We start from the raw sequence: 27,869 nt of genomic DNA, 5'->3' as shown, positions 1-27,869 counted from the left end.
GTCTTGCTTTTCAGGCTCTACATATAAAATCAATAATAAGATGATCTCATGTTAAAATGAATTCCCTACAGGCAATTCAACATTGACAAATGGTAATTTTAGCCCATTACCATGTATTAATACCAATTATTAAGTCTCCAAAGTACAGACCTTACTGACTGAATGAAAAAAAACTTCAACACTAGCTTCAGGTCTAGATCTTAATTAATTGAATGAAATAAACAGTCAAGTCTTTATAACAAAACTTACTTTTTGTGCTTGAGGGTTATTAATATTTTTGTCTGGATGCCATTTTGTTGCCAAACGTTTATAACTAGTTCGTATAGAATCTTGATCTGTACCTGTAAAAGATATGGTATTGGTTTACAATCAGATCTCCAGATAAGCCATGTAGAGTGATTATGCTATAAAAACAATAAAAATAAACCAATCCATTTGTCTATTTCGGCATTCCATGCAAATGAAAACCCAATTTATGTCAAACCCATGCTTTCTCAACCCTTAAGTAGCTTTGAGTTATTTATCCTAATCGATAAAACATATTCAGGAGCATAGTGGTGAATAAAATGCTTCGCTGGGGCGCAGCTTAATACGACCGCAGAGGTCGAACCCTGAACAGTTGGGGCAAGTATGGACACAAAATTCAAGCTTGATACAGCTATGACTTTGGATTGTCATTAAATATTTGACACAGTATAGGTTTCTGACACAGGATGAATGTGGTGTAAGAACTGGAAAAAATTTAATTTACCTATTATGGTGGAATATCCATAAACTAAATTGTTTGTTAATTTCAATATATCAAAGAATATGTAGAATTCAATGTTTGATGTAATGTAATAAAGTTGAAATTTGGACCATTTTTGTTCAATGTGGACCAATTTGGTAACATGTATAAATAATCAAAAATCTAAATACATGGGAGCCCATTTAAATACATCATAAAGGTATTAAAATAGAAAGTGACATCATAGTCATGGCTAAAAATAAACAAGAGTGCACACGCTGAAATGTCTCGCCTTCTTTACTAATCATTGATATTATGTTGATAGTCCTAAATATAAAGCTTTATTACAACTGTCACATAAACTTAACATTAACCAAGTAAACTAAACATTGACCAATGAACCATGAAAATGAGGTCAAGGTCAGATGAACCATGCTAGGCAGGCATGTACAGCTAACAATTCTTCCATACAACAAATATAGTTGACCTATTGCTTATAGTTTAAGAAAAACAGACGAAAACACAAAAACTTAACACTGAGCAATGAACCTTGAAAATGAGGTCAAGGTCAAATAAAACCTGCGTGACTGACATATAGATCATAAAATATTTCCATACACCAAATATAGTTAAACTATTGCATATAGTACTAGAAAAAAAGACCAAAACTCAAAAACTTAACTTTGACCACTGAACCATGAAAATGAGGTCAAGGTAAGATGACACCTGCCAGCTAGACATGTACACCTTACAATCATTCCATACACCAAATATAGCTGACCTATTGCATGCAGTATTAGAAAGAAAGACCAAAACTCAAAAACTTAACTTTGACCACTGAACCATGAAAATGAGGTCAAGGTCAGATGACACCTGCCAGCTAGACATGTACACCTTACAATCATTCCATACACCAAATATAGTAGACCTATTGCATACAGTATAAGAAAAACAGACCAAAACACAAAAACTTAACTATAACCACTGAACCATGAAAATGAGGTCAAGGTCAGATGACACCTGCCAGTTGGACATGTACACCTTACAGTCCTTCCATACACCGAATATACTAGACCTATTGCTTATAGTATCTGAGATATGGACTTGACCACGAAAACTTAACCTAAGTGTTCACTGATCCATGAAATGAGGTCGAGGTCAAGTGAAAACTGTCTGACGGGCATGAGGACCTTGCAAGGTACGCACATACCAAATATAGTTATCCTATTACTTATAATAAGAGAGAATTTAACATTACAAAAAATCTGAACTTTTTTTTCAAGTAGTCACTGAACCATGAAAATGAGGTCAAGGACATTGGACATGTGACTGACGGAAACTTCGTAACATGAGGCATCCATATACAAAGTATGAAGCATCCAGGTCTTCCATCTTCTAAAATATAAAGCTTTTAAGAAGTTAGCTAACGCCGCCGCCGCCGCCGCCGCCGCCGTAGCCGCCGCCGCATCGCTATCCCTATGTCGAGATTTCTGCGACAAAAGTCGCAGGCTCGACAACAAAAATCCTTAATCAGCAACATTTAAAGTAATATCTAAAAATAAAATTCCTTTGTAACCATAAAAGCCCATTTAAATACATCATAAAGATATTAAAATAGAAAATGACATCATAGTCATGGCTAAACATAGCTAAAAACCCTTAATCAGCATCATTTAACAGTAATATCTAAAAATGGAAATTACATCATAAAGGTATTAAAATAGAAAATGACATCATAGTCATGGCTAAAAATAAACAAAATCCTTAATCAGCATCAGCAACATTTTATAGTAATATCTAAAAATAAAATTCCTTTGTAACCATAAAAGCCCATTTAAATACATCATAACAGATATTAAAATAGAAAATGACATCATAGTCATGGCTAAACATAGCAAAAACCTTAATCAGCATCATTTAACAGTAATATCTAAAAATAAAAATTTCTTTGCAACCATAAAAGTAAAATAGAAAATGACATCATAATCATAGCTAAAAATAAACAAAAATTTTTTTTATTGGCAAATTTTAAATGGAGTTTATTATACTAAAACAATAAATTTGCAACCATAAACATGATAAAACCCCATTTAAACACATCATAAAAGTATTAAATAATTCAACTACATCATAAGGCTATAAAAATAGAAAATGACTTCATAGTCAAGGCTAAAGGTAAACAAAAAACCTTCATCAGCAAAATTTTATATTGGCAAATTTCCAATGAAGTTTATTACACTAAAATTGTTGGCAAATTTCCAATGCATTTATTAACAATAAAGTTATCGGCAAATTTCCAATTTACATAATTTAAAAGCAGTGTAGATGAGATATTTAAATGAGTTTGAATTACCAACCTTACACTGCTTTTAAATAATGTTCTTTACTCAATTATTTGTCTATTAAAATGGAAACCCTTGTTTTTTAACCTTTTTTCCCCTTATTCCTTAAACATTAGAGCCATAACCACCCCCCTCCCCCAAAAGCCAATTATTACTTTCCAATGTAACTTAAATTTCCAATATACATAATTTTAAATTTCAATTCCTCATGATATATAACCGTATCATTATTATTTTCTTTCATATATAAATCTGAAACAACCATCTTTAAATGGAAAATTTTAAAGAAAAAAAAAGGAGAAAAAAAAATCCTACCTCCCACACATTTTTTCAACCCCCTTTTGATTCATCATCCCCCACCTCAATCACAACCTTCAATTTGTGGTATGGTACATTGCAATACAATTTCACAGAGATCCATACACTTGAACACAAGTTTTTGTTGCAAACTAAAAAAATCCTTATTTTTGACCAATATTTGGCCCCTTATTCATAAATGTTTGAGCAATTAACCCCAAAACTCAATTCCTACTTTCTCTTCGTGATAAAAAATAACTAACTTAAAATGTAAATTTTAAACAAAAAAAAAAGGAAAAAAAAAAATTACCCCTTTTTTGACCCCCGCCCCCCTTATGATTCATCACCCCCACCCCCCTTTCCCCCCAAACCAAGCTCAATAACAGCCTTGCCTTTGTGGTATGGTACCTTGTAATACAATTTTAGAGAGATCCATACACTTGAACACAAGTTATTGTCTAGAAACTAAAAAATGCTTATTTTAAACCCCTTTTTAGGCCCCTTATTACTAAACGTTTTGGGCAATTACCACAACACTCAATTCCAGCTTTCCCTTTGTGAAATGGAACCTTGTAGTAAAATTTCAGAAAGATCCATACACTTACACACAAGTTATTGTCATGAAACATGAAAAATGCTTGTTTTTTGCCCCCTTTTGGCCCCTTATTTCTAAAATTTTGAGGCAATTAACCCCAAAATCAATCCCAGCATTGACCCTTTGTGATATGGAATCTTGTGGTACAATGTCAAAGAGATCCATATGCTAACACACAAGTTATGTCTGGAAGTTACAAAAATGCTTATTTTCGGCCCCTTTTTGGCCCCTAATTCCTTAACTGTTGGTACCATAACCCCCAAAATCAATCCCCACCTTCCTATTGTGGTATTGAACCTTATGGTAAAATTTCATAGAGATCCATTCACTTAAACTAAAGTTAGAGTGCGAAAACCATTGTGTATTCGGACGACGACGACGACGACGACGCCAACATCATACCAATGTACGACCTCAAAATTTTTTTGCGGTCGTATAAAAACCTAAATACACAGTTAGATTTGGAATATCAAAGAACCCCAATAATTCAATTTTAGATGAAATCAAACAAAGTTTAATTTTGGACCCTTTTGACCTCAATATGAACCAATTTGATAGCGGGGCCTACAAATAAAAAATCTAAATACATGGTTAGATTCAGCATATCAAAGAACCCCATATATTCAATTTTTGTTGAAATCAAACAAAGTTTAATTTTGGACCCCAATTTGGACCAACTTGAAAACTGGGCCAAAAATCAAAAATCTAAATACATGTTTAGATTCAGCATATCAAAGAACCTCATATATTCAATTTTTGCTAAAATCAAACAAAGTTTAATTTTGGACCCTTTGGACATTAATGTAGACCAATTTGAAAACTGGACCCAAAATTAAAAATCTAAATACACTGTTAGATTCGGCATAACAAATAAATAAATGTGATCAAAGATTTTACAAATCTAATGTGCCATACTGTGCAATTAAAGATTACTTCTTGAAATTTTTCAATATTTGAAATTTGAAAAAAAATAATATTTGAAGAATAATTCTTTTTAATTTCTGAAATCTGAAATGAGAAAAAATTGGCCCCCCACAATTTCTTTTTATTCCCCCCCCCCTTTTTCCCCCAAAAAAATTCTTTCCCTCAAGATATGGTCATAATCTCTATTCAAATTTCCAATGGAGTTGGGAACCATAATTACCCATTTAAATTTACCATAGTGCTAACTTAATCTATTTTATAATAGAATTAATAAAAATATAGTGTCAAATCTTTCATATGGATTTTTTTGTAAAAAAAAAAGATGAAAACATTTGCAGATATTTTTACTGGTCTTCCTTTATAAATATGCATTTCTTTAAACATAATTTAAAAGCAGTGTAAGGGAAGTAACCAAAACGTTGTATTTGGATTACCTCCCTTACACTGTTTTAGATTATCTTTATTGTTCATTAACCATTACTTTATACACAATTTAAAAGCAGTGTAAGGGAGATAATTTCAATGATGTATTTGATTTATCTCCCTTACACTGCTTTAAATTATGTTTTGTACTAAAGTATTTGTCCATTAACCAGGACAACCTTGTTTTTCCCCCTTTTTTGCCCCTAATTCCTAAACGGTTTGAGCCATAACCCCCCAAAGCAAATCCTAACCATCCCTTTGTGGTATGGAAACTTGTAGTATAATTTCAGAGAGATCCATACACCGTTCCACAGTTATTGTCTGGAAACTAGAAAATGCTCATTTTTGGCCCCTTTTTGGCCCCTAATTCCTTAACTGTTGGTACCATAACCCCCAAAATCAATCCCAACCTTCCTTTTGTGGTATTTAACCTTATGGTCAAATTTCAAAAAGATCCATTCACTTAAACTAAAGTTAGAGTGCGAAAACCAATATGTATTCGGACGACGACGCTGGACGACGACGACGCCGGACGACGACGACGACGACGACGACGACGACGCCAACGTCATACCAATATACGACCACAAAATTTTTTTGCGGTCGTATAAAAACACCAATTGGATTTTTGCCTGAAATGAACTGGAATTGATGCAAATTATCAATAAACCTGCAGGATACATAAAAAATAGTGAATTGATTTCAAATTAGTTTCTTGAAACAACTCAAGAACGATAAACTTGTGCACTCGATTTAAGGTTGGTCAACAAAAAGGCATGTGTATGATGCCAATATAGGCAATTGCCTTGTAAAAAGGAAATTTAAGCTTTAAGGTTATTTAATATATATGAAATGTTTTATTAATTTTGTTTGTCTATTTACTAAGATTGCTCTTGCTCAATTATAATATATACTGTAAGGCCAACCTTAAAAATATGTTTGTTTGCAGTTTTCCGACTGTACCTTCAGACTGCAGGGTCGGTAGGTAGGAAAAATATTTTATTTTATCAGCCAGAATAAAGTTTAAACAAGTAGTTTAACACAAACCAAGTTTCTTGTGAAGAAAAAACATTTTAAAACAACAAACACTGAAAACCAACATGAAATGAACAGGCATTTTCAGGTAAACACCTTTTTAACCAAAACTGAAACTTAACATAGTGTCATTATACAATTTCTGACATAAATTTATGGTATTATGAAATACTGGAACACTTATAAACAAGGAATGACTAGAATTGTTGTAAAGAAACATATTCACTGACATATATGCATCTTTACTAGAATGTTTTCATGAGTAGAGTATTTGCATCAGAAAAATGTAGATATTAAAGATTCAAAAGACAATTTAGGAGTGTGTTAAAAAAAATCAACCATTGAATCTTCCTCAATTGAAAAAAAAGACAACTTAAAAAAAAATATATTAGACATCTGACATAAAGGTTATATTTGCAAAGATATGTTGATGCCAGGCTTTAATTAAAACAAACAAAAATCTTAAGTCTAGCTTTGGGGTAAAATCCATAGCACCCCATTAAAAGTAAATGGTCTGTACTGAAATGTTTTGACTGCATAAAAAAATAGCAGCATAGCTCCTAGCTAAGGACATATTTCAATTCAATTCACACAGGCCACACAGTTTGGGTATATTTAATATTGTAAGAGAGAGAATAATTGCAATGAGTGGGACAGCCCCCCTTATCCTAAAGGAGCATACTCATTGCAATCGAAGATAGATTTGATACAGAAAGAATATATTTATTTCTCAAGCCAACCGTTCATTTTCTCTACATCTTTGTGTAGTTTGTGTGGCTTCTCATTGATTCAACATTTCAAATGCGTCCTTCCACTGTACAGGCGTGTTTACAGTTATCCATGAAGTCACGGAGGAGTCTGTTTCCTCTTTGTCGTCTTCACGACGATTTAAAGAAATCATGGCATACTTCAGGCTGGTGTCGAATTGTTGAACCACTGATATTGGTTCCATAAAGTCAGTCTCAAAAGATTCTGTATCCGATATGTTTAAGACAGAAACGGTTATCGTGTCGGTTTTATGAATATCCGCTGCATCATCGTCAATGATATCATCGAAGACATCATTCCGTGTGCAATTCTGCCTGAATCAGTATAAACAGTTTACTATGAAACTTTTCTGTTTATTATTTGTCTTAAAATTGACAGAAGACGACAGAATAAAGTACTCCTCCATGACTTCGTGGATACATCTACCTGTAAACAATCTCCATGTGCTTTACCATTAAAGGGTCCGATGAACGCTTGACAGGAATGGAAGAAAAACCGAACTTCAAACATGTAATTGACCTAGACTCGAAATCAATTCCGGAAACGACCCGAAATTCCGGATCGAGTCAATTGAAGTATTAAAAATAATTTCTTCAAATTAAAAGCAATAAAATGTTCACAGTCGGGCGGATTTTCGAAGGTCGGTCGGTAAACTGCAAACAAACAATATTTTAATTTAAGCCTAATATGGTAAGTTTGGAGGTGTAATATATTTATTTTGTCTTAAAATTATCAATTAACATATATAATCTTTGGCAGTCTGTGGTTCAAACTGAAGTTTTTAGCACTATAAAAACTTTACTTTTTTTCAAAATTAACTATTAAAGAAAGCATCAACGAAATTATTCAAAACAGGGGTTAGCCTAATTTTGGACACCCATTACATAACATTTAAAGCGTGAAATCTTCACAAAATATTATCCCATTATTGGTTTAAAGAGTTTACCAAAACCTAATCAAGTCTACCGGTGTCTGATACAGAGAACTGCTCCATAAAGAGTTATTGTTCTTGACATTATTTATCTGAGCTTTCATGTCGATCCGTCCCAAGTCGATCCGGCCCACGTCGATCCGGCCCCATATTGAAAGTCAAATCGGCCCAATAAAAGAATATATCAGTGTTCTCCCCAGGCCGATATGACGCTGCGGTACCGCAGCGCCTTCATAATATTTTTGTAGATCCCGCAGCGTCTTAATTGGCCGCTGTCCCTTAATACTTGATCCCGTAGCGTGTTAATTTTCACATTTTCATTATGTTGGTTAAAATTGTCAAGTAACTGATCACCGCTGATGGGTCGGTCAGTGTTACACAATAAGTGATAATTAGTTTTACCTGAGCCACGCTTATCTCAGCCTTATCGGACTATGTTATCAGGTAATAGCGTAAGTGATCATCAAGAAGATAGATATTTTTTGAAGAAAATAAAAAATTTTAAAAACTTCAGTGCAGAAATTGAAGAAATAGATCGCAAATACATTGTATTTACGCATCGTGTGTGTGATCACTTGACCATTTATATACTGAATTTTTTCATTGGTCGAGAAGAAGAATCTATTTAAACACGACCAATGAACGTGTTGAATACACATGATAAATTTGAATACACATTGCTAAAGATATTTACGATGAAAACTATGAATGAAAGTATTATTAGTTGAAAAAATTAAAATGGAGTTTGATTAAAGATAATGAGGAGTGATTTACTTTAATAGAAAATGAAAAAATGTTGCTTGCAAGGTAAATTCTTCTGAAACTGTCATATTTTTAGAAATAAAATGATCATTGAACATCGATCGTGAATCCGTGCGTCTGGAAATATGTGACAATCAAAACGGGTACAGTATCGCCACAGCTTCTGTATAATGTAACTGGTAAATAATTTCAATGGTTTTAACTTAAACGAATTTGTAAAATTTCGTTTATATCTATCTGCCAATGATAGTATTAAACAATAATACGCACGGAAGCGTAATGGGAAACTACGGAAACTGGTCAGCTGTTCATTTATAAAAAAAAAATTGTTTTAAAAAGTTGTATACCAAATATCTTAACCATATTCGATTTTATTAATTCAGAATGAACATGTTCTCTGCAAATAACAAAGGGGTGAATTATAAGTAAAAGGTAGATGATGGAAGTAGAAGTTGTTTTCAGACCAATGACTTCTAATGAAAAGGGGAATACACCTCCGTCTACACTGTCAGTATAAGCAGATTTCATTGCTTCTCCTAATCCCAACCAAGCTCAAGTTTTAGCAATTGATAAAAGCAAGCACCATGTTTCTTGTTTCAATGACAAGTGGCTGACTGAGTTTTCATGGCTTAGAAATGTTAAAGGGGGTATAAGCAAAAGTTATTGTGAGTGGGTGTTTAATGTTTAACCCTGAAGAGGATAAAGACAAAGTTGAGGAACAGACTGTCCAACAAAATAACACTATCTAAAAACAATATCCCTAGAAGGAGCAGAGAGTAGAGATGAATATTTATATTTTGACTTCTTTAATTTACTGAATATAAATAACTTTTGTGTTTAAAATCAATTTATTTCATATATATATTCTTGTAATTCATTAATACTCTGCATTATTAAACACATAACACAAAGCATTATAATTCATATTAAATGTCATGATTTATGACTTATTGCTTCAGATCACTCTAAAATAAAATGCTCCGCTGGGGCGCAGCTTGATACGACCGCAGAGGTCGAACCCTGAACAGTTGGGGCAAGTATGGACACAACATTCAAGCTTGATACAGCACTGAATTTGGATTGTAATTAAATATTTGACACAGCATAGGTTTCTGACACAGAATGAAAGTGGTCTAAGAACTTAAAAATTTTCAATTTACCTATTCATACATGTGATGGACTGTGAAACTCAGATCAGGAGATTGGGAAATTTTGGTCAGGAGATTAGGACTCAGATCAGGAGGTTTTTAATCGACATTAATTTTGTTGTAAATGTAACCGTGTGCTGTAAAAATGGTCTTTTAAAGTGTGTTTTCTTCAACTTTCCAACCAATTTATTATGTTTATAGTACCCTTGTACTTATAAAGTTTCTCCATCTTTATATTCTACATGTTCAATCTAACATTGTTTTTTTCCAGTATGTTCTTTAAATTTTTTACTTCATATTCTATAAAACAATCATTGCAACCAGAACATTTGTTTAGCTGTCTGCAAATAGTTTTTATTTTTTATTTTTTTCTCTTGCAAATAGTTTTTATTTGCAAACTCAGAAATTCATTCTATCTGTAAAGTTAGGGTCATAGTTATTATATAAATTTCAATTTAAGCCTTAAAAGGAAGTATAGAATCCTCAAATAATTTTCAAATTATTATTTTTTTATTTGTCCTAAGACATTTAAAATCATTTAATAACCATCCTTTTATGATTATTTGTTCAATTTATATTTTATTTATATTCTTTTAAAAATTTTCATTATTAAAAGGAAAGTAACTTAAAACATGATAAATCAAGGGAAGTAACCCAATAAATACACAGTTTTTGTTACACAACGGCAGTTAGCCTGAGGTAAAAATCGTTGCTTACCAGTATGTTTGACACCCAAGCTGACAAGTGAAGCCATATAATTATGCATGTTAATTGATTTACAGGTAAAATATAACTTCAGGTAATGTCAGTTACACCAGATGCCTGAGATGTTATGTTGGGCAGAAATTTTTCATTCATGAAAAATTTCATACACGGGATTTTTTCAACGGGAGGGGTGGAGGACACCCCTGAAAACGGGATTATTGTACTCCCATCGGGAGGTTCACATGTATGCCTATTCAAACCATATCATTATTATTTGCTTTTATATATAAATCAGAAATAACCAATTTAAAATGGAAAATGTTAAAGAAAAAAAAGGAAAAAAAAAATCCCCCCCCCCCCAATTTTTTGAACCCCCTTATGATTCATCGCCCCCAAACTCAATCCCAGCTTTCCCTTTGTGGTATGGTACCTTGCAGTACAATTTCAGAGAGATTCATACACTTGAACACAAGTTATTGTCTGGAAACTAGAAAAATGCTTGTTTTTTTGCCCCTTTTTGGCCCCAAATTCCTAAACGTTTAGGGCAATTACCCCCAAACTCAATTCCAGCTTTCCCTTTGTGATATGGAACCTTGCAGTACAATTTCATAAAGATCCATACACTTACACACAAGTTATTGTCCTGAAACTAGAAAAATGCATGTTTTTTTTGCCCTTTTATGGCCCCTAATTACTAAAATTTTGAGGGAAAACCCCCAAAATCAATCCCAGCCTTCCCTTTGTGATATGGAACCTTGTAGTACAATTTCATAAAGATCCATACACTTACAAACAAGTTATTGTCATGAAACTAGAAAAATGCTTGTTTTTTTCCCCTTTTTGGCCCCTAATTCCTAATATTTGGAGGAAATTACCCCAAAAATCAATCCCAGTATTCCCTTTGTAATATGGAACCTTGTAGTACAATTTCATAAAGATCCATACACTTACAAACAAGTTATTGTCATGAAACTAGAAAAATGCTTGTTTTTTGCCCCTTTTTGGCCCCTAATTCCTAAAATTTGGAGACAATTACCCCCAAAATCAATCCCAGCATTCCCTTTGTGATATGGAACCTTGTGGTACAATGTCAGAGAGATCCATACACTTACACACAAGTTATGTCTGGAAGTTACAAAAATGCTTATTTTTGGCCCCTTTTGGCCCCTAATTCCTTAACTGTTAGTACCATAACCCCCAAAATCAATCCCCACCTTCCTTTTGTGGTATTGAACCTTATGGTAAAATTTCAATGAGATCCATTCACTTAAACTAAAGTTAGAGTGCGAAAACTAATGTATATTCGGACGACGACGACGCCAACGTCATACCAATATACGACCACAAAAATTTTTTTGCGGTCGTATAAAAAGAGTTACGCGCCCTTGAATTTTGCGCCTTAAAAAAATCCTGGGGAGAACACTGTATATTTATAGGGAATAAAAAAGAAGATATATATTGTAATTCATAAATGTTTATGAATTCTATAATAATGATAAAGCTGTACCGTTAAAAAAAAGTTGGCCTTTGGTGAATATTTTCATTGGATGGCGAATATTTTCATTGGATGAGTATAAAACAACTATGTTGATTACGTTTTCATTATAAGTTTTAAAAACTTCTAGAATTGAGAAATTTGCCTAATCCTTTCTATAAAAGAGGAGACAGAATGCGTTTTCTTTTAATATCACAATTAATTAATATAACTAATATCAAACTAAAGATAAAACTACATGTATAAAGACCTTGTTAATTACATAACTTTGAAAATGTTTTGTCGTATGCAAACACTAATGTCCAGTATGGAAAACAATATATTTTATATGTAAACAGACACAATTACACTCATTTTCGTATCGATTCAAAATAATGTCGTCAATCAATCGATCATACTTTAGATTTTACAAATTCCATTTATACTGATTTAAATTTGTCACCAGATCCTCCAAAAGCAGTATAGATTATTCATTATCTTATAATGGGGCCGGATCGACGTAGGGCCGGACCGACGTGGGGCGGATCGACTTTGGGCCGGATCGACTTGGGGCTGGATCAGTTTGGGGACGGAACAACCGGATACCTTATCTGAGTAGTTTTCTGTAGGCTGTAGCTATTTCATCCTTTTTTCACTAGTGCAGATATACATGTACATTATGGTAATTCATACATATTTTGACTTTCTTAGTTTTTTGGGGGTGTTTCGCCTTTTGGGTAAATCTATGGACTGCCTATTTACCAAAAGCAAGGATCTAAATCCACATAAAATCCATCTTCTTGACATTAAAGACAATTATAGACAATGATAGATCTATCACAGAATTTTTATTGTTAGTCCAACATGATGAATTGTTGATGAGCAAATGTTACATTGTACATAAACGGGGTGGGGGTCGTCCTAAGAGATTTTTGTCATTAGTTGCACCTGTCCATCGTATTATTATTAATATGAAATCATGTATTGCGAACTTTAAATTATGCAATGGTATGATATCAAGTGAGTGACATTTGCTCAGATCATTTTTTCTTCAGGTTCAACATCATTCATTTTTGTTTTCCAAATTGTCTTTTTGATAGAACTTAGAAGCATAAACTTGAGAAATTGTATACAACTGACAGATTGAAACATATAATTTTAGCAACCGAGAAATTCATTTCTTTAACCTACCAACGGGTAATTCTAAGAGCTCATAAGCTTCTTCTCTTGATAAAGGCATTATCCCAACAATATTTTTAGCTTAAAAAGACGCTCAGGTACTAAAGAACAATACAGTGTTTTAGTTTTCTTGTCGTTCAAGAAACAACCGCCATGTTGCCTGTAAGCATGTGTCACGAACACGTGACTGCAACCGCTAAAATGTGAGAAATAACGAGAGGTAAACAATGGAAGTCAACAGGTGCCCGTTTTCCAAATATGGCAATACCTTAAAATTTTCGAAAATAACTTCTTGACCAAAGCCCCCCCCCCCCCCCCCAAAAAAAAATACATTAATTATCAGTTAATCGATGAAAGAACACATTAAATTTATTGATCAGTCTATCGATTAATGCATTATGGATAAACAAGGATTTTATGAATTATAAAAAATATATATATAAAAACAGAGACAGAGACATATATACGTTGGTTTTCTCGTTTGAATTGTTTTACATTTTTCGTTTCGAGTCCTTTTATAGCTTACTATGGTATGGGTTTTGCTCATTGTTGAACTGAGGCCGTAAGGTGACATATAGTTATTATAACTTCTACGTCGTTTTGGTCTTTGGTGGAGAGTTATCTCATTGGCAATTATACCACATCTTCATATTTTTATATGATTGAGTTTTTCCTGAATTCGTTATCTGTGTTGGTATGGAATTCCATTGGATTATTGACGGGAAGGATAAACACTTATATCATCTTTATATGTTGACGTGTTGTACCGTCAGATACAGTGAAACTTGCCTAAACCGAACTTCTTCGGGACTTAATATTTTGTTCGGTTTTATCAGATGTTCCGTTTAATCAGGTTTCTTTTCGATATATGCACGATTCGGTTTAGACAGGTTTTCAACATAGTAAATGGTATAGCTACATTATGACAAATAATTTTTAAGAACATTCCATTGTATTGATCTTGCACGATAATATACATTCTTGTAGTGGTGGTCAGTTTAAAGTTAAGCGTCTGTGATTTCTGCTTCGCTACTAATGTTATGGTACTGCAAGACTGTAGATATATCTGACAGCTCCTTTTTTATGACCATCTAAAATTTTGAAGTCTGTTTAACAGAGTGGTCGTCCCAAACTGAGCATGAATATTCCAGTTTTGGTCAAACTTGCGACAGATAAGCCTGGTTCTTGATGTTCTGGGCAGACATACAACACGTTCAATATAAAGATAAGGAGATGAGGTATGATTACCAATGAGACAACTATCCACCAAAGTGCAAATAAAGTGGATGTAAGCAATTATAGGCAACCGTACGGCCTTCAACAATGAGAAAACCCATATACCGTATAGTCGGCTATAAAAGGCTCCAACATGAAAAATATGAAACAATTCAATTAAGAAAACTAACGGTCTAATTTATAACAAACAATTAAAAAAAAACAAATATGACAGACATGGACCAACGACAACCACTGAACTACAGGCTCCTGACTTGGGATAGGCACATGAAGAATGTGGCGGGGTTAAACATGTTTGTGAGCGCTCAACCCTCAAGTTTGTAATATAAGTCGTGTTTGTGTGTGTATAACTGTTAGAGGATCTGGATGGGTTTTCTTTTATAGAATAGAGAATAATGGACAAAAAGTGCAGAAAAAAGGGGAAAAATATAGAGAATGGTCATTGGAGAAAAAAGGTAAAAAACAAGAAAAATAGAAATAATGGAGTGCTAAAATATAAAGAAAAGAGAATAATGAACAAAATTCTTAAGAATTGCGAAAAATGGCTTAAAAATCAAAGAATACAGAATTGAAAGACCCCTCCCTCCTGACTCTACTGTAAGAACTGTGCATTTGTATAATTGGAAAGCCATTAACCAGTCATTATCCCACCTAGATCGGACTACAGAGCATTACAGTCATTTTGAGTTCTGACTGTGATGTAGAATGTTTTGTAATCTGTAAATAATCTTATTTTACTCGATATAAAATATTCCGATAGATCATTTATATAAACCCAATTAAAATAAGACTGGACCCCAAAATGTGCATTGGGGTTCATCTTTAAAGTTAGATGACTTGAGACATGCCAGATGACTCTCCATCCAGAACAACAGTTTTTGGACGATCAGTAAGGAAATCTGTGACCCATGCAGTAGTCAATGTTTCATTTTAGATAGCATAATAGTAGAGTTGTAAGCATATGAAGTATATATCTTACAGTTGATACGGTATTTCAGTGCTTGCATTTCCTATCATGATTTCCTTGATAGAGGGTTGCTGCTCAAAAGAAAGCTATTAAACCAAAAGTTCCAAGCGATGAAGTTATCAAACCAAGAGTTCCAAGTGGTGCAATTTGAAATCACCCCTTCGAAAATTTTACGGCCGCCATCACTAGTTGGTTGACCGTTATGAAATATCTGTTTCACAGATGACGATGGATATGTTCCAATTGTCGTAACCACAATTCCGTCCTCTTTTCCCCGAATGTGACCTACCGAATTAGACTTATTACCGGATTTGTTCGTAAATGAGCAACACGACGGGTGTCACATGTGGAGCAGGATCTGTTTACCCTTCTGGAGCACCTGAGATCACCCCTTTGTTTTTGGTGGGGTTCGGTTGCTCAGTTTTAGATTTCTATGATATGTTTTGTATACTGTTGTTTGTCTTTTTGGTCTTTTTTTTTACCATGGCGTTGTCAGTTTATTTTCGACTTGTGAGTTTGAATGTCCCTTTGGTATCTTTCGCCTCTCTTCTACCTGTGACAGGGTACATTTTCAAATGCTTTGCAAAATCCATTATGATAAGGTTTGTTTGTATGTTACTGTTGTTTAATGATAATCAATGAATGAAATTAATTCACTGCCACATAATCTATGGAAAGACGAAATCAACGATGGAGATCATACAGTATACACGTTCTTTGTAGGGTGATCGTTCCTGTTTAATCTATGTTTATCTTTACGGGGCGAGTTACTCATCTCGTATATATTGATGTATTTTATAGATACCTGTCTAATGTTGGAGACTATATTGACCTCTGATTGTTTATGTCTTTGGATTGCATCACATCTCCACATCTCCTTTTAACATTTATGCATTAATTTGAAAAAGATATTGACTACATATATTTCTGATATCTCGCAACTTAGGATTCACCTATTAACATATATAGTCAAACTGGGAAATGGTAATGAGATACCTCCAACTTTTTGACTACCGCCGTCTATATGCTCCTATGTGGGACGAACATAAATCAAGTGACGAATCAATGCATTTATTGAAATAAAAACCGTTTCGAATAGCCATACCTCTGAATCTGAATGTGTTTGGTAGAAGCTGAATTTTTGCCTAGCAACAGGTCATCTATACTGACTCTTGTCCGTTAGGGCAGTAAGGGCACCGAGACTGAAGTCGTCAGTTGAAGTGGTGCATCAGTGAGTCTGACACTCAGTTTAAAATACAGAAAGGAAACACGAACTCTGAAATATCGTACCATCTGGAAAATAAGTTCTTCATATGTATATATATGTTCTCCTGGAATGTTGCTACATAAATATGGAAAGCTCAAAATTGAAAAAAAAAGTCATATTTTTTTGTTAATTTTAATTCTCAACAGACCCTCACTGTAGATTTATAGTTTCAAGTTATGAAGCAGATCTAACTGCGTGTATCAGAGGTATCATTTATTTTAAGTCAAATAGAAAAGACGCGGTCAACAGCCACCGAACTATATACTAGTATGTATAGTTCACTGAAAAGACATAGTTTACATCGTGGAATCCACATTTCCGGTCCCTACCTATTAGATTAATATTGAATTTGTTTTCGTCCTAAATATAGATGAACTATTTGCCACTGATCGTTGGTCAAACAACGATGAATTAATCAATCATATATAATTGATATATAAGTTGAATGATTATGCTACCTTTTTCTGTTTTCGAAAGAAGCGCCTGTATTAAGTCTGCTTCATACGAATAGAGGTGTATCACAAGAAAAGGAGCACAATTGCACCGATTGAGTAAAATTTCTAAATATTTATTAATTTTTACCTGAGAACTCAATAAACATGATAAAATGACACGTGGGATATACGCAACGACCAAAATATCAAAAAGACATATAGAGGGCAACATACAGTCTTCAACAATAAACAAGTGATTAATTTAATCGTTTGAATTATTTCACATTTATCATGTCGGACCCTCTTATAGCTTGGTATGCGGTATGGGTTTTGCTCATTGTTGAAGGCCGTACGGTGACCTATAGTTAGCTACAGTTGCTAACTTCTACGTCATTTGGTCTCTGGTGGAAAGTTATCTCATTGGCAATCATACCTAATCTTCATATTTTTATATCAACCGAAAAAATTGAAGATCTGTCTAACACCAATTTTTCAAAATGACCAATAACAGAAAGTTAAGATATGACATACAGGACCTACTGGCGAGGATCCGGACTTTTGACAGACACATGGACATGTGGGTTAAACTAGTTTTCAAACTTATTTGGTAATGTTTTCGTTTTTGTATTTTTTTGTTTTAACGTTGTGTGCTTTGTTGTCCATTATCATGTCTTACATTTAGTAGTCATGGCAATACATTGCTTTTTTTTAGGTTTGGTAAATTGTTACCACAGTATGTGTCAAGTGTCTGAATGCAAAACCTTTTGTATTTTTAACAAAAGAGGGGAACGTGTGATACTGATTTCTGTGCAAACATATAACATCGGTTAAATATCCTTGGTTAACATAACAATAACATCAGACCCAAAGTGGGAAAAATAGCCAACAAAACAAACCGGTACCACAAAAGATCACCTATAAGAGATATGATAGAACAACTAAATAGGACATCGTTAGAGGAAAAAGGGAACATTGAAAACAATAAAATCCTATGAAGATTTACGTAATGAATGTTTAATAGAGAAGCTAATGAACCATGCATGAGACGTCTGCTCTAATATTTTTACGGTTATATCGTTTTTATTTTTATAATAACTTCTCTTGTGTGCACTTCTAGCTCATTATCTCTCTTTCGTAAGGTTTTTTGTTTGTTTGCATGAAACCGATACTAGGATCCGTCTTTAACTTGCAGTGAGGTGTGGGTATTTACTCCGTGATGAAGGTCCATCTGTTTGTAACTTTGTGATGAAGAGTAGTAATGAAAGTGCATTCTCATTGCTTTTGGTTTGTCTAGTGCCTACCTGTTTTTGTGAAAAGTAAATATGCTTCATTCCTCCATTTTCCATCAGATATATGCAATTAGAATACATTTGTACATTTTAAATCTTAAAGTCATTTATTTGTCTGAGTTGCAGAAAGTACCGAAAGATATTTTCATATTAAAGAAGTTTTTTGTTTTTTAAAGATTTTTCTATTTTAAGCTTCTTAAAAGTGTGATGAAAAGACTCAAAAATGAGGGGGTGGAAAGCTTTTGAGGGAGGTGGGTGATGGGGCGGGAGGTGGGAGACAAAAAATAGGCGGGAGAGAAAAAAAGATTCTAAAAGTGGGAGGTGGGAGAAGGGTACCCCCCTGTCCACCCCCTCAAAAATTGATCATTCATAGTCTGCGACCTAATGTTGGATATGCAGTTAAATCAAAGATTTTCTTTACAGAATGAGACAATGAGTATCATATGCATTATACAACTCACATTATTTCACATTAGTTAATACATTCAGTTTAATATATGTAGATGCAAACAACAATAATTGGTTCCTTCTGGTTCCTTGGAGTTCATTGACAGTTATTGTCATGTAACATCTTTTAAAAAGAGCGTTAATATTCTTTATTATACAAAATATCAATTGTTTGCGGGTTATAAACCAATCACAAAGTCTTAATTTAGGTTTTTTGAAAATATCACAAAAGAGGGTTAATATTCTGAAACGTTGAAATGGAAGCGCACAACAATGAGCACCTGCCCGAACATGGCGTTGAAATGCCAATAGAAAAAAAAAACAGAAAATATTTTGTTACTTTTTATATTAAATCTTTATTCGTATACAATTTACCGAATTAGATATCCAGAAAACATACTGAAGTTGCTTCCAGAATCGCTGTAAATGTATGTCTCCGACCCACCTTGTTTAATGTATACTTTGTCGCCTTTCTTAAGATGTAACACCATATTTAGAGTTCCCATATTATGACCAGTATAACCAGGATAAATACATACTGTCCTTTCGTTATTTTTCCACAGGTAAACACGAAGACGTTTCTTGTTTTGTGTCATAACGGAGCATGAGAACTGGTACACCCCTGGTTTTGGAGCTGTGTATACGCCAGTAATTGGATCATAATCATTATTGACATTCGTCCAAACTTTATCAAACTTTACAATTTAACCAGCTCCCAAGGTTTTTGCAGCAGTTAAAGAAGCTGCAAAGGCTGAAAAATCTTTGTCATGTTGACTCAAACCTGTATAGGAACAAAAAATAAATATTTGAAAAACCAACTATTTTATTTAGAATAGTCAGATTTGTGTAATGAATGAATTTAAAAAAGACATAGTTTATGTAACGGACATAAAGAAAATTATTTTTCGGAGAAGTAGGGAATTATTATGAAAGGAATTATTATAAAATTATTTAATTAGTGTGTGTGTCCATATGAGTGCATTTCTTTCTTACCAATATTTTGTAAACTTTGTGTGGCGTTTGTTTTCGTTTGCTAATCGCTACAAATGTAGAAACAAATACATCGTTCAATCAGTGTTTACTGACCCTGTTTGAACTTTCAATAATGCTAGTATTAAAAGCGGTTCCTTCAACCAACATACGTAATAAATCTCAAGAGCACAGTTATTTAGTAGTGCATTTCTTTTAGACAATAAAGTCAAATTAATAAAATCGGACCTGCTCTATCTCAAAAAGAATTTTACAGTGTAGTGTACTACTATTGGGACAAACAATATCAAAATTATAGAAAAGTGTACCAGCTCTTACTCAAAATATTGACAATTCTGTGTTAAGGGGGTCTAAAATTTAGGTTTACACTCGGGACTACATTCGTAAAGGACGATAACTGTCCTTGGACCATTGGTCCCTTTCAAAAGTCACCCACTTATTGCCTTGATTTAGCAAGGTATTCTTATATATTTTTATTACGTTTGTATGTTATGATTGGCACTTGGGTGAAGATTTCACTGCATTGTTTGTCTTTTTGCAGATTGTTCCAATGTTTGTTTTAAGCGGAAAAAACACGTGCAGATAATTGATTCAAAATTGAAGTTAGAAACAAATGTAGCGTTTGTTCTAACAAACGACGAACGACAAACTGTAGACGCATTTTTAGCGAGTGCATAGTTTGTCAAAGTTTATGTAAACTTTGCAAACGTATGTTAGAAACAAATGATCAAAACATGTGCGCGCTTAGCCGTTTGCATCGTTCGTGTTAGAAAGAAATGCACTCCATGTATGTCCATATGTATTTTCCAGGTGTAAATGTAGAGGAAGAAGACGAGTATTGTATTGAATTTTGAATATGTTAAATGACGTGTAGACTTATAAAGTTAAATTGAAAAACACACGCTTTAATTGTAAATAAATTATAAAGACTACAGAATTGTACACATAACTTCAGTATTATAAAACCACGAAAACGTATGTAGATACAGCCTGTACATGAGTAAACATCATTGGTAATATTTAGTATAAAAATGAATAAAGATCTATCATACAAAAACACGAATTACTGATACAGTTGGTATTTATTACCTTCTCCTGTTCCTTTGATTTTTGTGAACATACTATGAAGATCTTCAAAACTGGCGTTTTCTGTTTAACAAATAAACACATAAAAGATAAAACAAGAAACTGAAAATAATTAACGCGAATATATATTATGATAGCAGGGTACATAATGCATATCAAATTTTATCAATCTTATTAATTCTAAAATATGTTATGGTATCTATAATTGCTGCTTACAAGGAAGCTATCAAGCCAAAAGTTCCAAGTAGTGAAGTTGAAATTATTCCCTCGAAAATTTTACAGACGCCATCATGAGTTGGTTGACCGTTTTTTGAATATCTGTTTCACAGAAGACGACGGATATATTCCAATTGTCGTAACCACAATCCCGTCCTCTTTCCTCGAATGTGACCTACCGAATGAGACTTATCACTGCGTTTGTACTTGTATGGGCACCAGGACGGGTGCCACATGTGGAGCAGGATCTACTAACCCTTCCAGAGCACTTGAGATCACTCCGGGTTTTTGTTTGGGTTTGTGTTTTTTTTTGCCATGACAGTGTCAAGTTTGTTTCGACTTATGAGTTTGAATATCCCTTTGGTATCTTTCGCCTCTCTTCATGGTCTCAATCGTTTTAAAATAATTTAGAAAACTGTATGAAGGTATTCAATCATTTTCAATTAGTTTTCTTCATTCGGCTCTACTTTAGTTTGTACTTCTTTAGATATGTATATTATGCAAATATTTTTTTTTGTTTTGTTTTTAATTATATGAATTTCAATAAATAAAAAAATACACCGAAGATTCCAGGCTCGAAATTTGGTATCCCATACGTGATTTGTGGTCGCATAAGACTCATCAGTGGCGCTTGAATTAAAACAACAGGAAAGCCAATGCAAACCAAAAATTCAAAAACGTTATGTCGAAATTATAGCTGATATAAAAATAAGAAGATGTGGTATGATTGCCAATGAGACAACTCTCCACAAGAAACCAAATGACACAGAAATTAACAACTATAGGTCACCGTACAGCCTTCAACAATGAGTAAAACCCATACAACATATATAGTCAGCTAATAAAGGCCCCGAAATGACAAATATGATATACAGCAAGGCTATCTGTGGCTGGTTGTAGAAACAAACTTTTAAGATAACATACATACCAAGTTTTAGTGTGTACGATCCAGAATCCGCCTTATGACCATAGCAACCCATTACTAGTACAACTAAAATCAAACAAACATCATACATGGTGTTCATTGTTAAACAGCAAAAACATCAAGCGGTACACTTCAAATGCGAGAATACTGAAAAACTAAACATAAAGGGTTTAATTACATCATTGCGTGTTATCAAATTTGATAATGAGAGAAATATAATATTTTTATAGATTGCTTAACCCTTCCTGGAATTATAAAAAAACTTAATTGTGGGATAAGTTCCCGTCAAAAGCAAATAGTAATAAAATATAAGAATAGAAGTTCGTTATGACTATGCCGATCAAATATCTGCCACTGGAAATAAAAAAAAATCAAATTAATAAAGTATAACAAAAATACCAAACTCCAAGGTAAATTCAAAAAGGTGAAGTCCATTAAAGCTGACAAAATCAAACGTTATCAACCAACGGAAGGAGTGAAAAAATAACTGTCATATTCCTGGTACAGGCATTTTCCGAGGAAAACGGTGGGTTAACCCTGGTTTTAAAGCTAGCTAAACCTCCTACTTGTATGATAGTTGTTTATAGTTCTGTTACATTGAAACAATTGGGCGAGATAATAGGTTAATGTGACAATAATTTGGATCCAGCAGCCAAAACTGTGTAAACATACATCACAGACATACAACACAACTGACTAAAAATTCAAACAAACATAAAAATAAATCCATCAGACGCCAACAAAAAAGGTGTTGTAGTTGATAGCAAGTTGACATTATTTGATATTATAAGTAGGCCTAAATCAGGGAGAATTAAGTCTTACATACTATATATATAAAATGTGTGGGGAAGATACCAGGAGGCAATCAGAAACTATGTCGAAGAAAAACAGAAAATACCATTGCTAAGAGTAATACACGAACAGAAATAGAACAATCGTCTAAGTACTACCCAGGAAACTATAAATCGGTCAAAAGGAACTTCATCAAAAACCAGGGTGAACTAGGTTCACCGTTGTTCTGGAAGAGTTATAATTTCTGGTTCACTTTTGGCAACCGTCAGGCAGCTTATGGTAAGTAAAAAACAGACAATGAACCACAATAGAGAAAAAAAATGGCAAGGGCTTGTGGCTACAAGTAAAAAGTATGAATATGTCAGATATTCCAAAATGGCCAACCATGCAAATCATAGCATGCTTTGTGTAAAACTTCAATTTAATTTCAATAGAATTTACCCGCCAAATACATTAACCAATAAATGGATAGCGAACGGCTTAATGAACCGTGAATCGGGAAATAAAGACGTACGGTGAAACAAAACTTCACTTAAACTTTAAACTGGGACTTAAGATTGTGCCCTTGACTAAAACAAAAGACAAAATCAGTCCGTCAATATAGTCTAGGTCCACGTCAACTAGTTAAAATAAGGGGGTGGGGTATTCAGCTGTCGCGTAGACAGGTGCGGGTCCAGGATTTGGAAAACAGGGCCCCAGGCAATCCAATGTTGGGAGTGAAACAGTTACTTGTAAAAAGAGTATGCGTTTAAGTATACGTAAGAAAAAAAAACCCAAATCTTTAGTAACGTAGCTTGACTGCTGAAGGCATGAAATCATATAATCACAGATACTTCTTTCCTGTTGTGGCATGAAATGCCAATAAGACAACTATTCAACACAGTTCCTAAATGAGGCGGTTTAAGCAACTATAGGTCACCGAACGGCCTTCAATAATGAGAATAACCAATACCGTGTAGTCGGTTATAAAGGTCCCTACATTACAAAATATGAAACATATCAAACGAGGAAAAAAAGAGTTGATTAATGACAAAATGGAAAACAGATGTAACAATTAAACAGCAAACAACGACAACCATCCAGACTTGCGACAAGCACATGAAGATTTGGCATGGTTATTTTGAGCGCTCACCAACATTAAACATGTTTGTGAGCGCTCAATCTCCCTCTAACTTGGAAAAATGGTGTATCCACCAGAGCTCCAATAAAAGTAAACAAACATTGAGAAACGATTTTTTAGTCAGTTTAAAGCACCGACCGTTCATTATTTTTAGGTATTGATTCAAACTTTCGTTTTAGATGGGAAGTAAGATCGTTTCATATTAGAGTCGAGAACAAATGCAGCTTGTCCTAAGACTCCCCCCTCACTAAAAAAAAAGACGAATAGATGACCATAGATGAATGGTCGGTGCATAAAAATATGTTTTCTATCTTCTTAAAATGTGAGGTTAATGTGCCTATTTACAAAACATATTATTAGGCGTGTTTGATTTGTGAATACGTCTTGTCATTTCCTGAGGCTCTTTACATGTGCATTATTATAGTATATTAATAGTGCAAATGTAGTTTACACTCATTAAAATATTTAAAAATATGTCATTCTAATAATCATGAAATATTTTCAGCTCATACTTTTTGGGGGATAAATAAAAAGGTTATCATCAGTCAATGCACATTTGAGACATAATAACAAATAAATAAGCCTCAATGTCGGAACATACTGGTGGTACTCCAAGCTTGAAATCCCCTCCCCTGTTTGCATATGTACTAAAAGAAAGGCGAAAGATCCCGAAGGGACATTCAAAGTCATAAGTGGAAAATAAACTGACAACACCATGGATAAAAAAGAAAAAGACAAACAGACAAAACAGACAATTAAACAACAATACAAAAACACGACATAAAAAACTAAAGACTGAGCAACACGAACCCCATCAAAAACTTGGGGTAATCTCAGGTGCTCCGGAAGGGTAAGCAGACCCTGCACCACATGTGGCACCCTACATTATACTAAATACGGCTACCTATTAGACCATGTGTTGTTGTTTGTTTTTTTTTTTATATCGTATTAGTCGTTATTAAGAAAGTAGGTAATTAAGTAACATCTGATGAAGTGTTTACTAGAGTTGTTTGCCTTTTCGTCGTCTTTCGGTTTTCGCCATGGCCTTGTCAGTTTTCTTCGAATTATGAATTTTTAATATCCCCTTGGAAATATCCGCCTCTTTTTTTGTTAATGTAACTTATATCTCTTTTTTTTTCTGTCTCATCTGGATTTTTTTTAAATAAGACTAAGTAATTGATTAAAATTTAAATCTTTGTTTGTCATGATCCATGCGATGAGATTTTTATTCATGTTTCGCAGGTTTGGAAACTTTTGAAATAAATTTTATAAGAGTTATAATCTTGGTTAATTATAAAGACTGCAATCTAGAACAAATTCTGTTTAGTTATGCAACCAATGTTAACATATAGCATTTCACATGTGGAAAGCACTAAGCTAAAGTTTTCCCGAAACACTATTTAGATTGCGTTCTTGTCTCTCAGTTTCTATACTGCGGTTACTAAACCTAAATTAAGTAAAAATGTTTCGTTTGTTAAAATTGATAATCTTTAAGTGACTCTCAAAATTGAATAAATGTTGGTTGGTAGATTGTTCCATGAACATCTTTACACAGGTGGTAAACACTCACTAGCTACACAGTAGGTATGGTGTCCGGTTGAGATTGTGTTTTTTGCAGTGAATCGTTCCACTTTTTCGAAAGCATGCAGACCTTGTTTTTTTCGAGTGAAATTACATATGATAAAATCAATTTACTTTTATTCCGCAAGTATGTAACTTTTATTCAATACCCCCAACTTATTTTCAATAATATTCAAGTTTTGAACATTAACTACGCATAGTTGTCTTCTATTTCATTTTAAAATAACGAAAATAGTACTAAAATGGTAAGAAAATTAAATCCTTGACAATTACAAAAAGATAAGAAGACACATGCTGTAAATTGTTAATTTTTCAAATCATAGTTCGATAGTCCGACCTTAGCAACTTTTCAATAACTGCAATAAAAGCGCTGTCTCTTTAATATATTGGCAATTCTCTAGTATTTGATGATAGTTTTGTCTTGTGAACTTCCTCTTTTGAATGGATGAGCTATTTCGAACGATATCCAGTGGTTGAGTAACAAAAGTAATAACCGCTCGATAGCTTTCTAATGGATAGGCTGTTTATCCATTGAATAGGATATCCAGTGGATAAAATTGAGAAGGGAAACGGGGAATGTGTCAAAGAGACAACAACCCGACCTAAGAGCAGAAAACAGCTCAAGGCCACCAATGGGTCTTCAACACAGCGAGAAAATCCTGCACCCAGAGGCGGCTTTAGCTGGCCCCCTAAACAAAATTTAATGTCTGTGTCATTGAGTCTCTTGTGGAGAGTTGTCTAATTGGCAATCATACCACATCTTCTTATTTTTATAGTTCAGAGAAAACGGACGCCACACTAAACTCCGAAACATATAAATGAACCAAAATTAAAAAAAACCATACAAGACTTACAAAGGACAGTGGTTCCTGAATTGGGACAGGCGCAAAACTGTTATGAGAGATCTCAACCCTCACCCCATACCCGGCTCTAGCCAATGTAGAATAAACAAACACACAGCAATACGCACAGTAAAACTCAGTTCAAAAGAAGTCCGAGTCCGATGTTAGAATAGGTAACAGAAGAAACTAAGCGAAATGACAATGATCAACATAAATTAACAAAGGAATACTAGCAGTTACTGACATGCCAGCTCCAGACCTCAATTAAACTGATTGAACGATTAATATGTCTTCATCATACGAAAATCAAGCACAATCCCTCCCGTTTGGGGTTTAGTATCATACCATAATAAAATATACGAGAAGAACATAATCCGTATCATGACTGTATCCAACGTTTTAAGCAAATCAGTCCTGGTATTGTAATATCCATGATATCGTATGGATAAGAAAAAGAACACCTTACATAGGTCAAGGATTTATATAGTATATTGAATAAGTTGAAATATACGGAAGCGTATTAGGGACATAGTAAAAATAAAATTGGCAGTGAACTTTTTTTTTTCAAAGTCGAAATTTTGACATTTCAAATCTTAAAATTTCGACTTTAACTCGAAATTTTAATTTTTTCAAATCTCGAAATTTTGACTTTCTGAAATCTTGAAATTTCGACTTTTTAAAAAGTCGAAATTTTAACTTTTTTAAAACTCGAAATTTCGACCTTAAACTCAAAATTTCGACTTCATTTAAACTCGAAATTTCTACTTTTTTTAAATTAAAAATTTCGACTTCTTTTAAACTCAAAATTTCAACGTTTAAAAACTCGAAATTTCGACTTTTCCTCAGTATTTATGCGTTTGTGATTATCACATTCACAGTCATTTATATCAGCAAGCGGAGAACCATATACATCATAAACTTGATGATAAGCTTTTTTAATAAACTAAACCATTTTAAAGAGGTTAATTTAGAATAAATGGAATATGTTTCAAGTACAAATATCTACTTCAAGTCAGGATTTCAGATACGTGTATCAAGACAACCCCGTTATTCCGACACATCTATATTACGCCATACTTTAATTCAACAGTCTAATATATAAAGACATGGGTTAATAGTTATGGCATAAGAATGCCAACTTGTAGAGTTTAATCAATGTTCCAGAAAAAAAGAACTAACATTTCAAAATTCTAATACTAGAAAACTGAGCAGCTCATGAGTCGTCCTGAACATGCATGGCATATTTGCCACTTGATTTACTATTGTTTAAACAAGTCAAAGTCAGTGACTTGCTTTTGGGAAACCAAACAAGCCTTTAAAACTTACTGCGAGTCTTATGTTTCCAATCGAGTGTAGGTAGACGAAAT

The 27,869-nt window shown here is 33.6% G+C and overlaps 1 protein-coding gene and 1 long non-coding RNA gene across 2 annotated transcripts in view; both read right to left on the bottom strand.

Moving 5' to 3' along the window:
• Positions 1-13,490, bottom strand: part of LOC127734864 (dnaJ homolog subfamily C member 21-like) — a 38,652-nt gene extending 25,162 nt beyond the window's left edge. Inside the window, exons 1-2 of the mRNA XM_052244909.1 lie at positions 13,323-13,490; positions 250-341 (exon numbers count right to left, since the gene is read on the bottom strand). Of these exons, the coding sequence (XP_052100869.1) occupies positions 250-341; positions 13,323-13,371 (141 nt within the window). The 5' untranslated portion in view covers positions 13,372-13,490. The remainder of the gene's footprint in view (positions 1-249; positions 342-13,322) is intronic.
• Positions 13,491-19,278: 5,788 nt separating this feature from the next.
• Positions 19,279-22,286, bottom strand: LOC127734883 (uncharacterized). The gene is made up of 3 exons (XR_007997804.1): positions 22,171-22,286; positions 21,030-21,089; positions 19,279-19,731 (listed from the first exon to the last, which is right to left on the bottom strand). It is a non-coding gene; the product is annotated as an uncharacterized LOC127734883 (long non-coding RNA).
• Between the last annotated feature and the right edge of the window lie 5,583 nt (positions 22,287-27,869).

This window comes from Mytilus californianus, unplaced genomic scaffold (genome assembly GCF_021869535.1).
Source record: "Mytilus californianus isolate M0D057914Y unplaced genomic scaffold, xbMytCali1.0.p SCAF_3, whole genome shotgun sequence".
NCBI classification, from domain to species: domain Eukaryota; kingdom Metazoa; phylum Mollusca; class Bivalvia; order Mytilida; family Mytilidae; genus Mytilus; species Mytilus californianus.
This window is presented reverse-complemented; position numbering and strand designations above follow the sequence as displayed.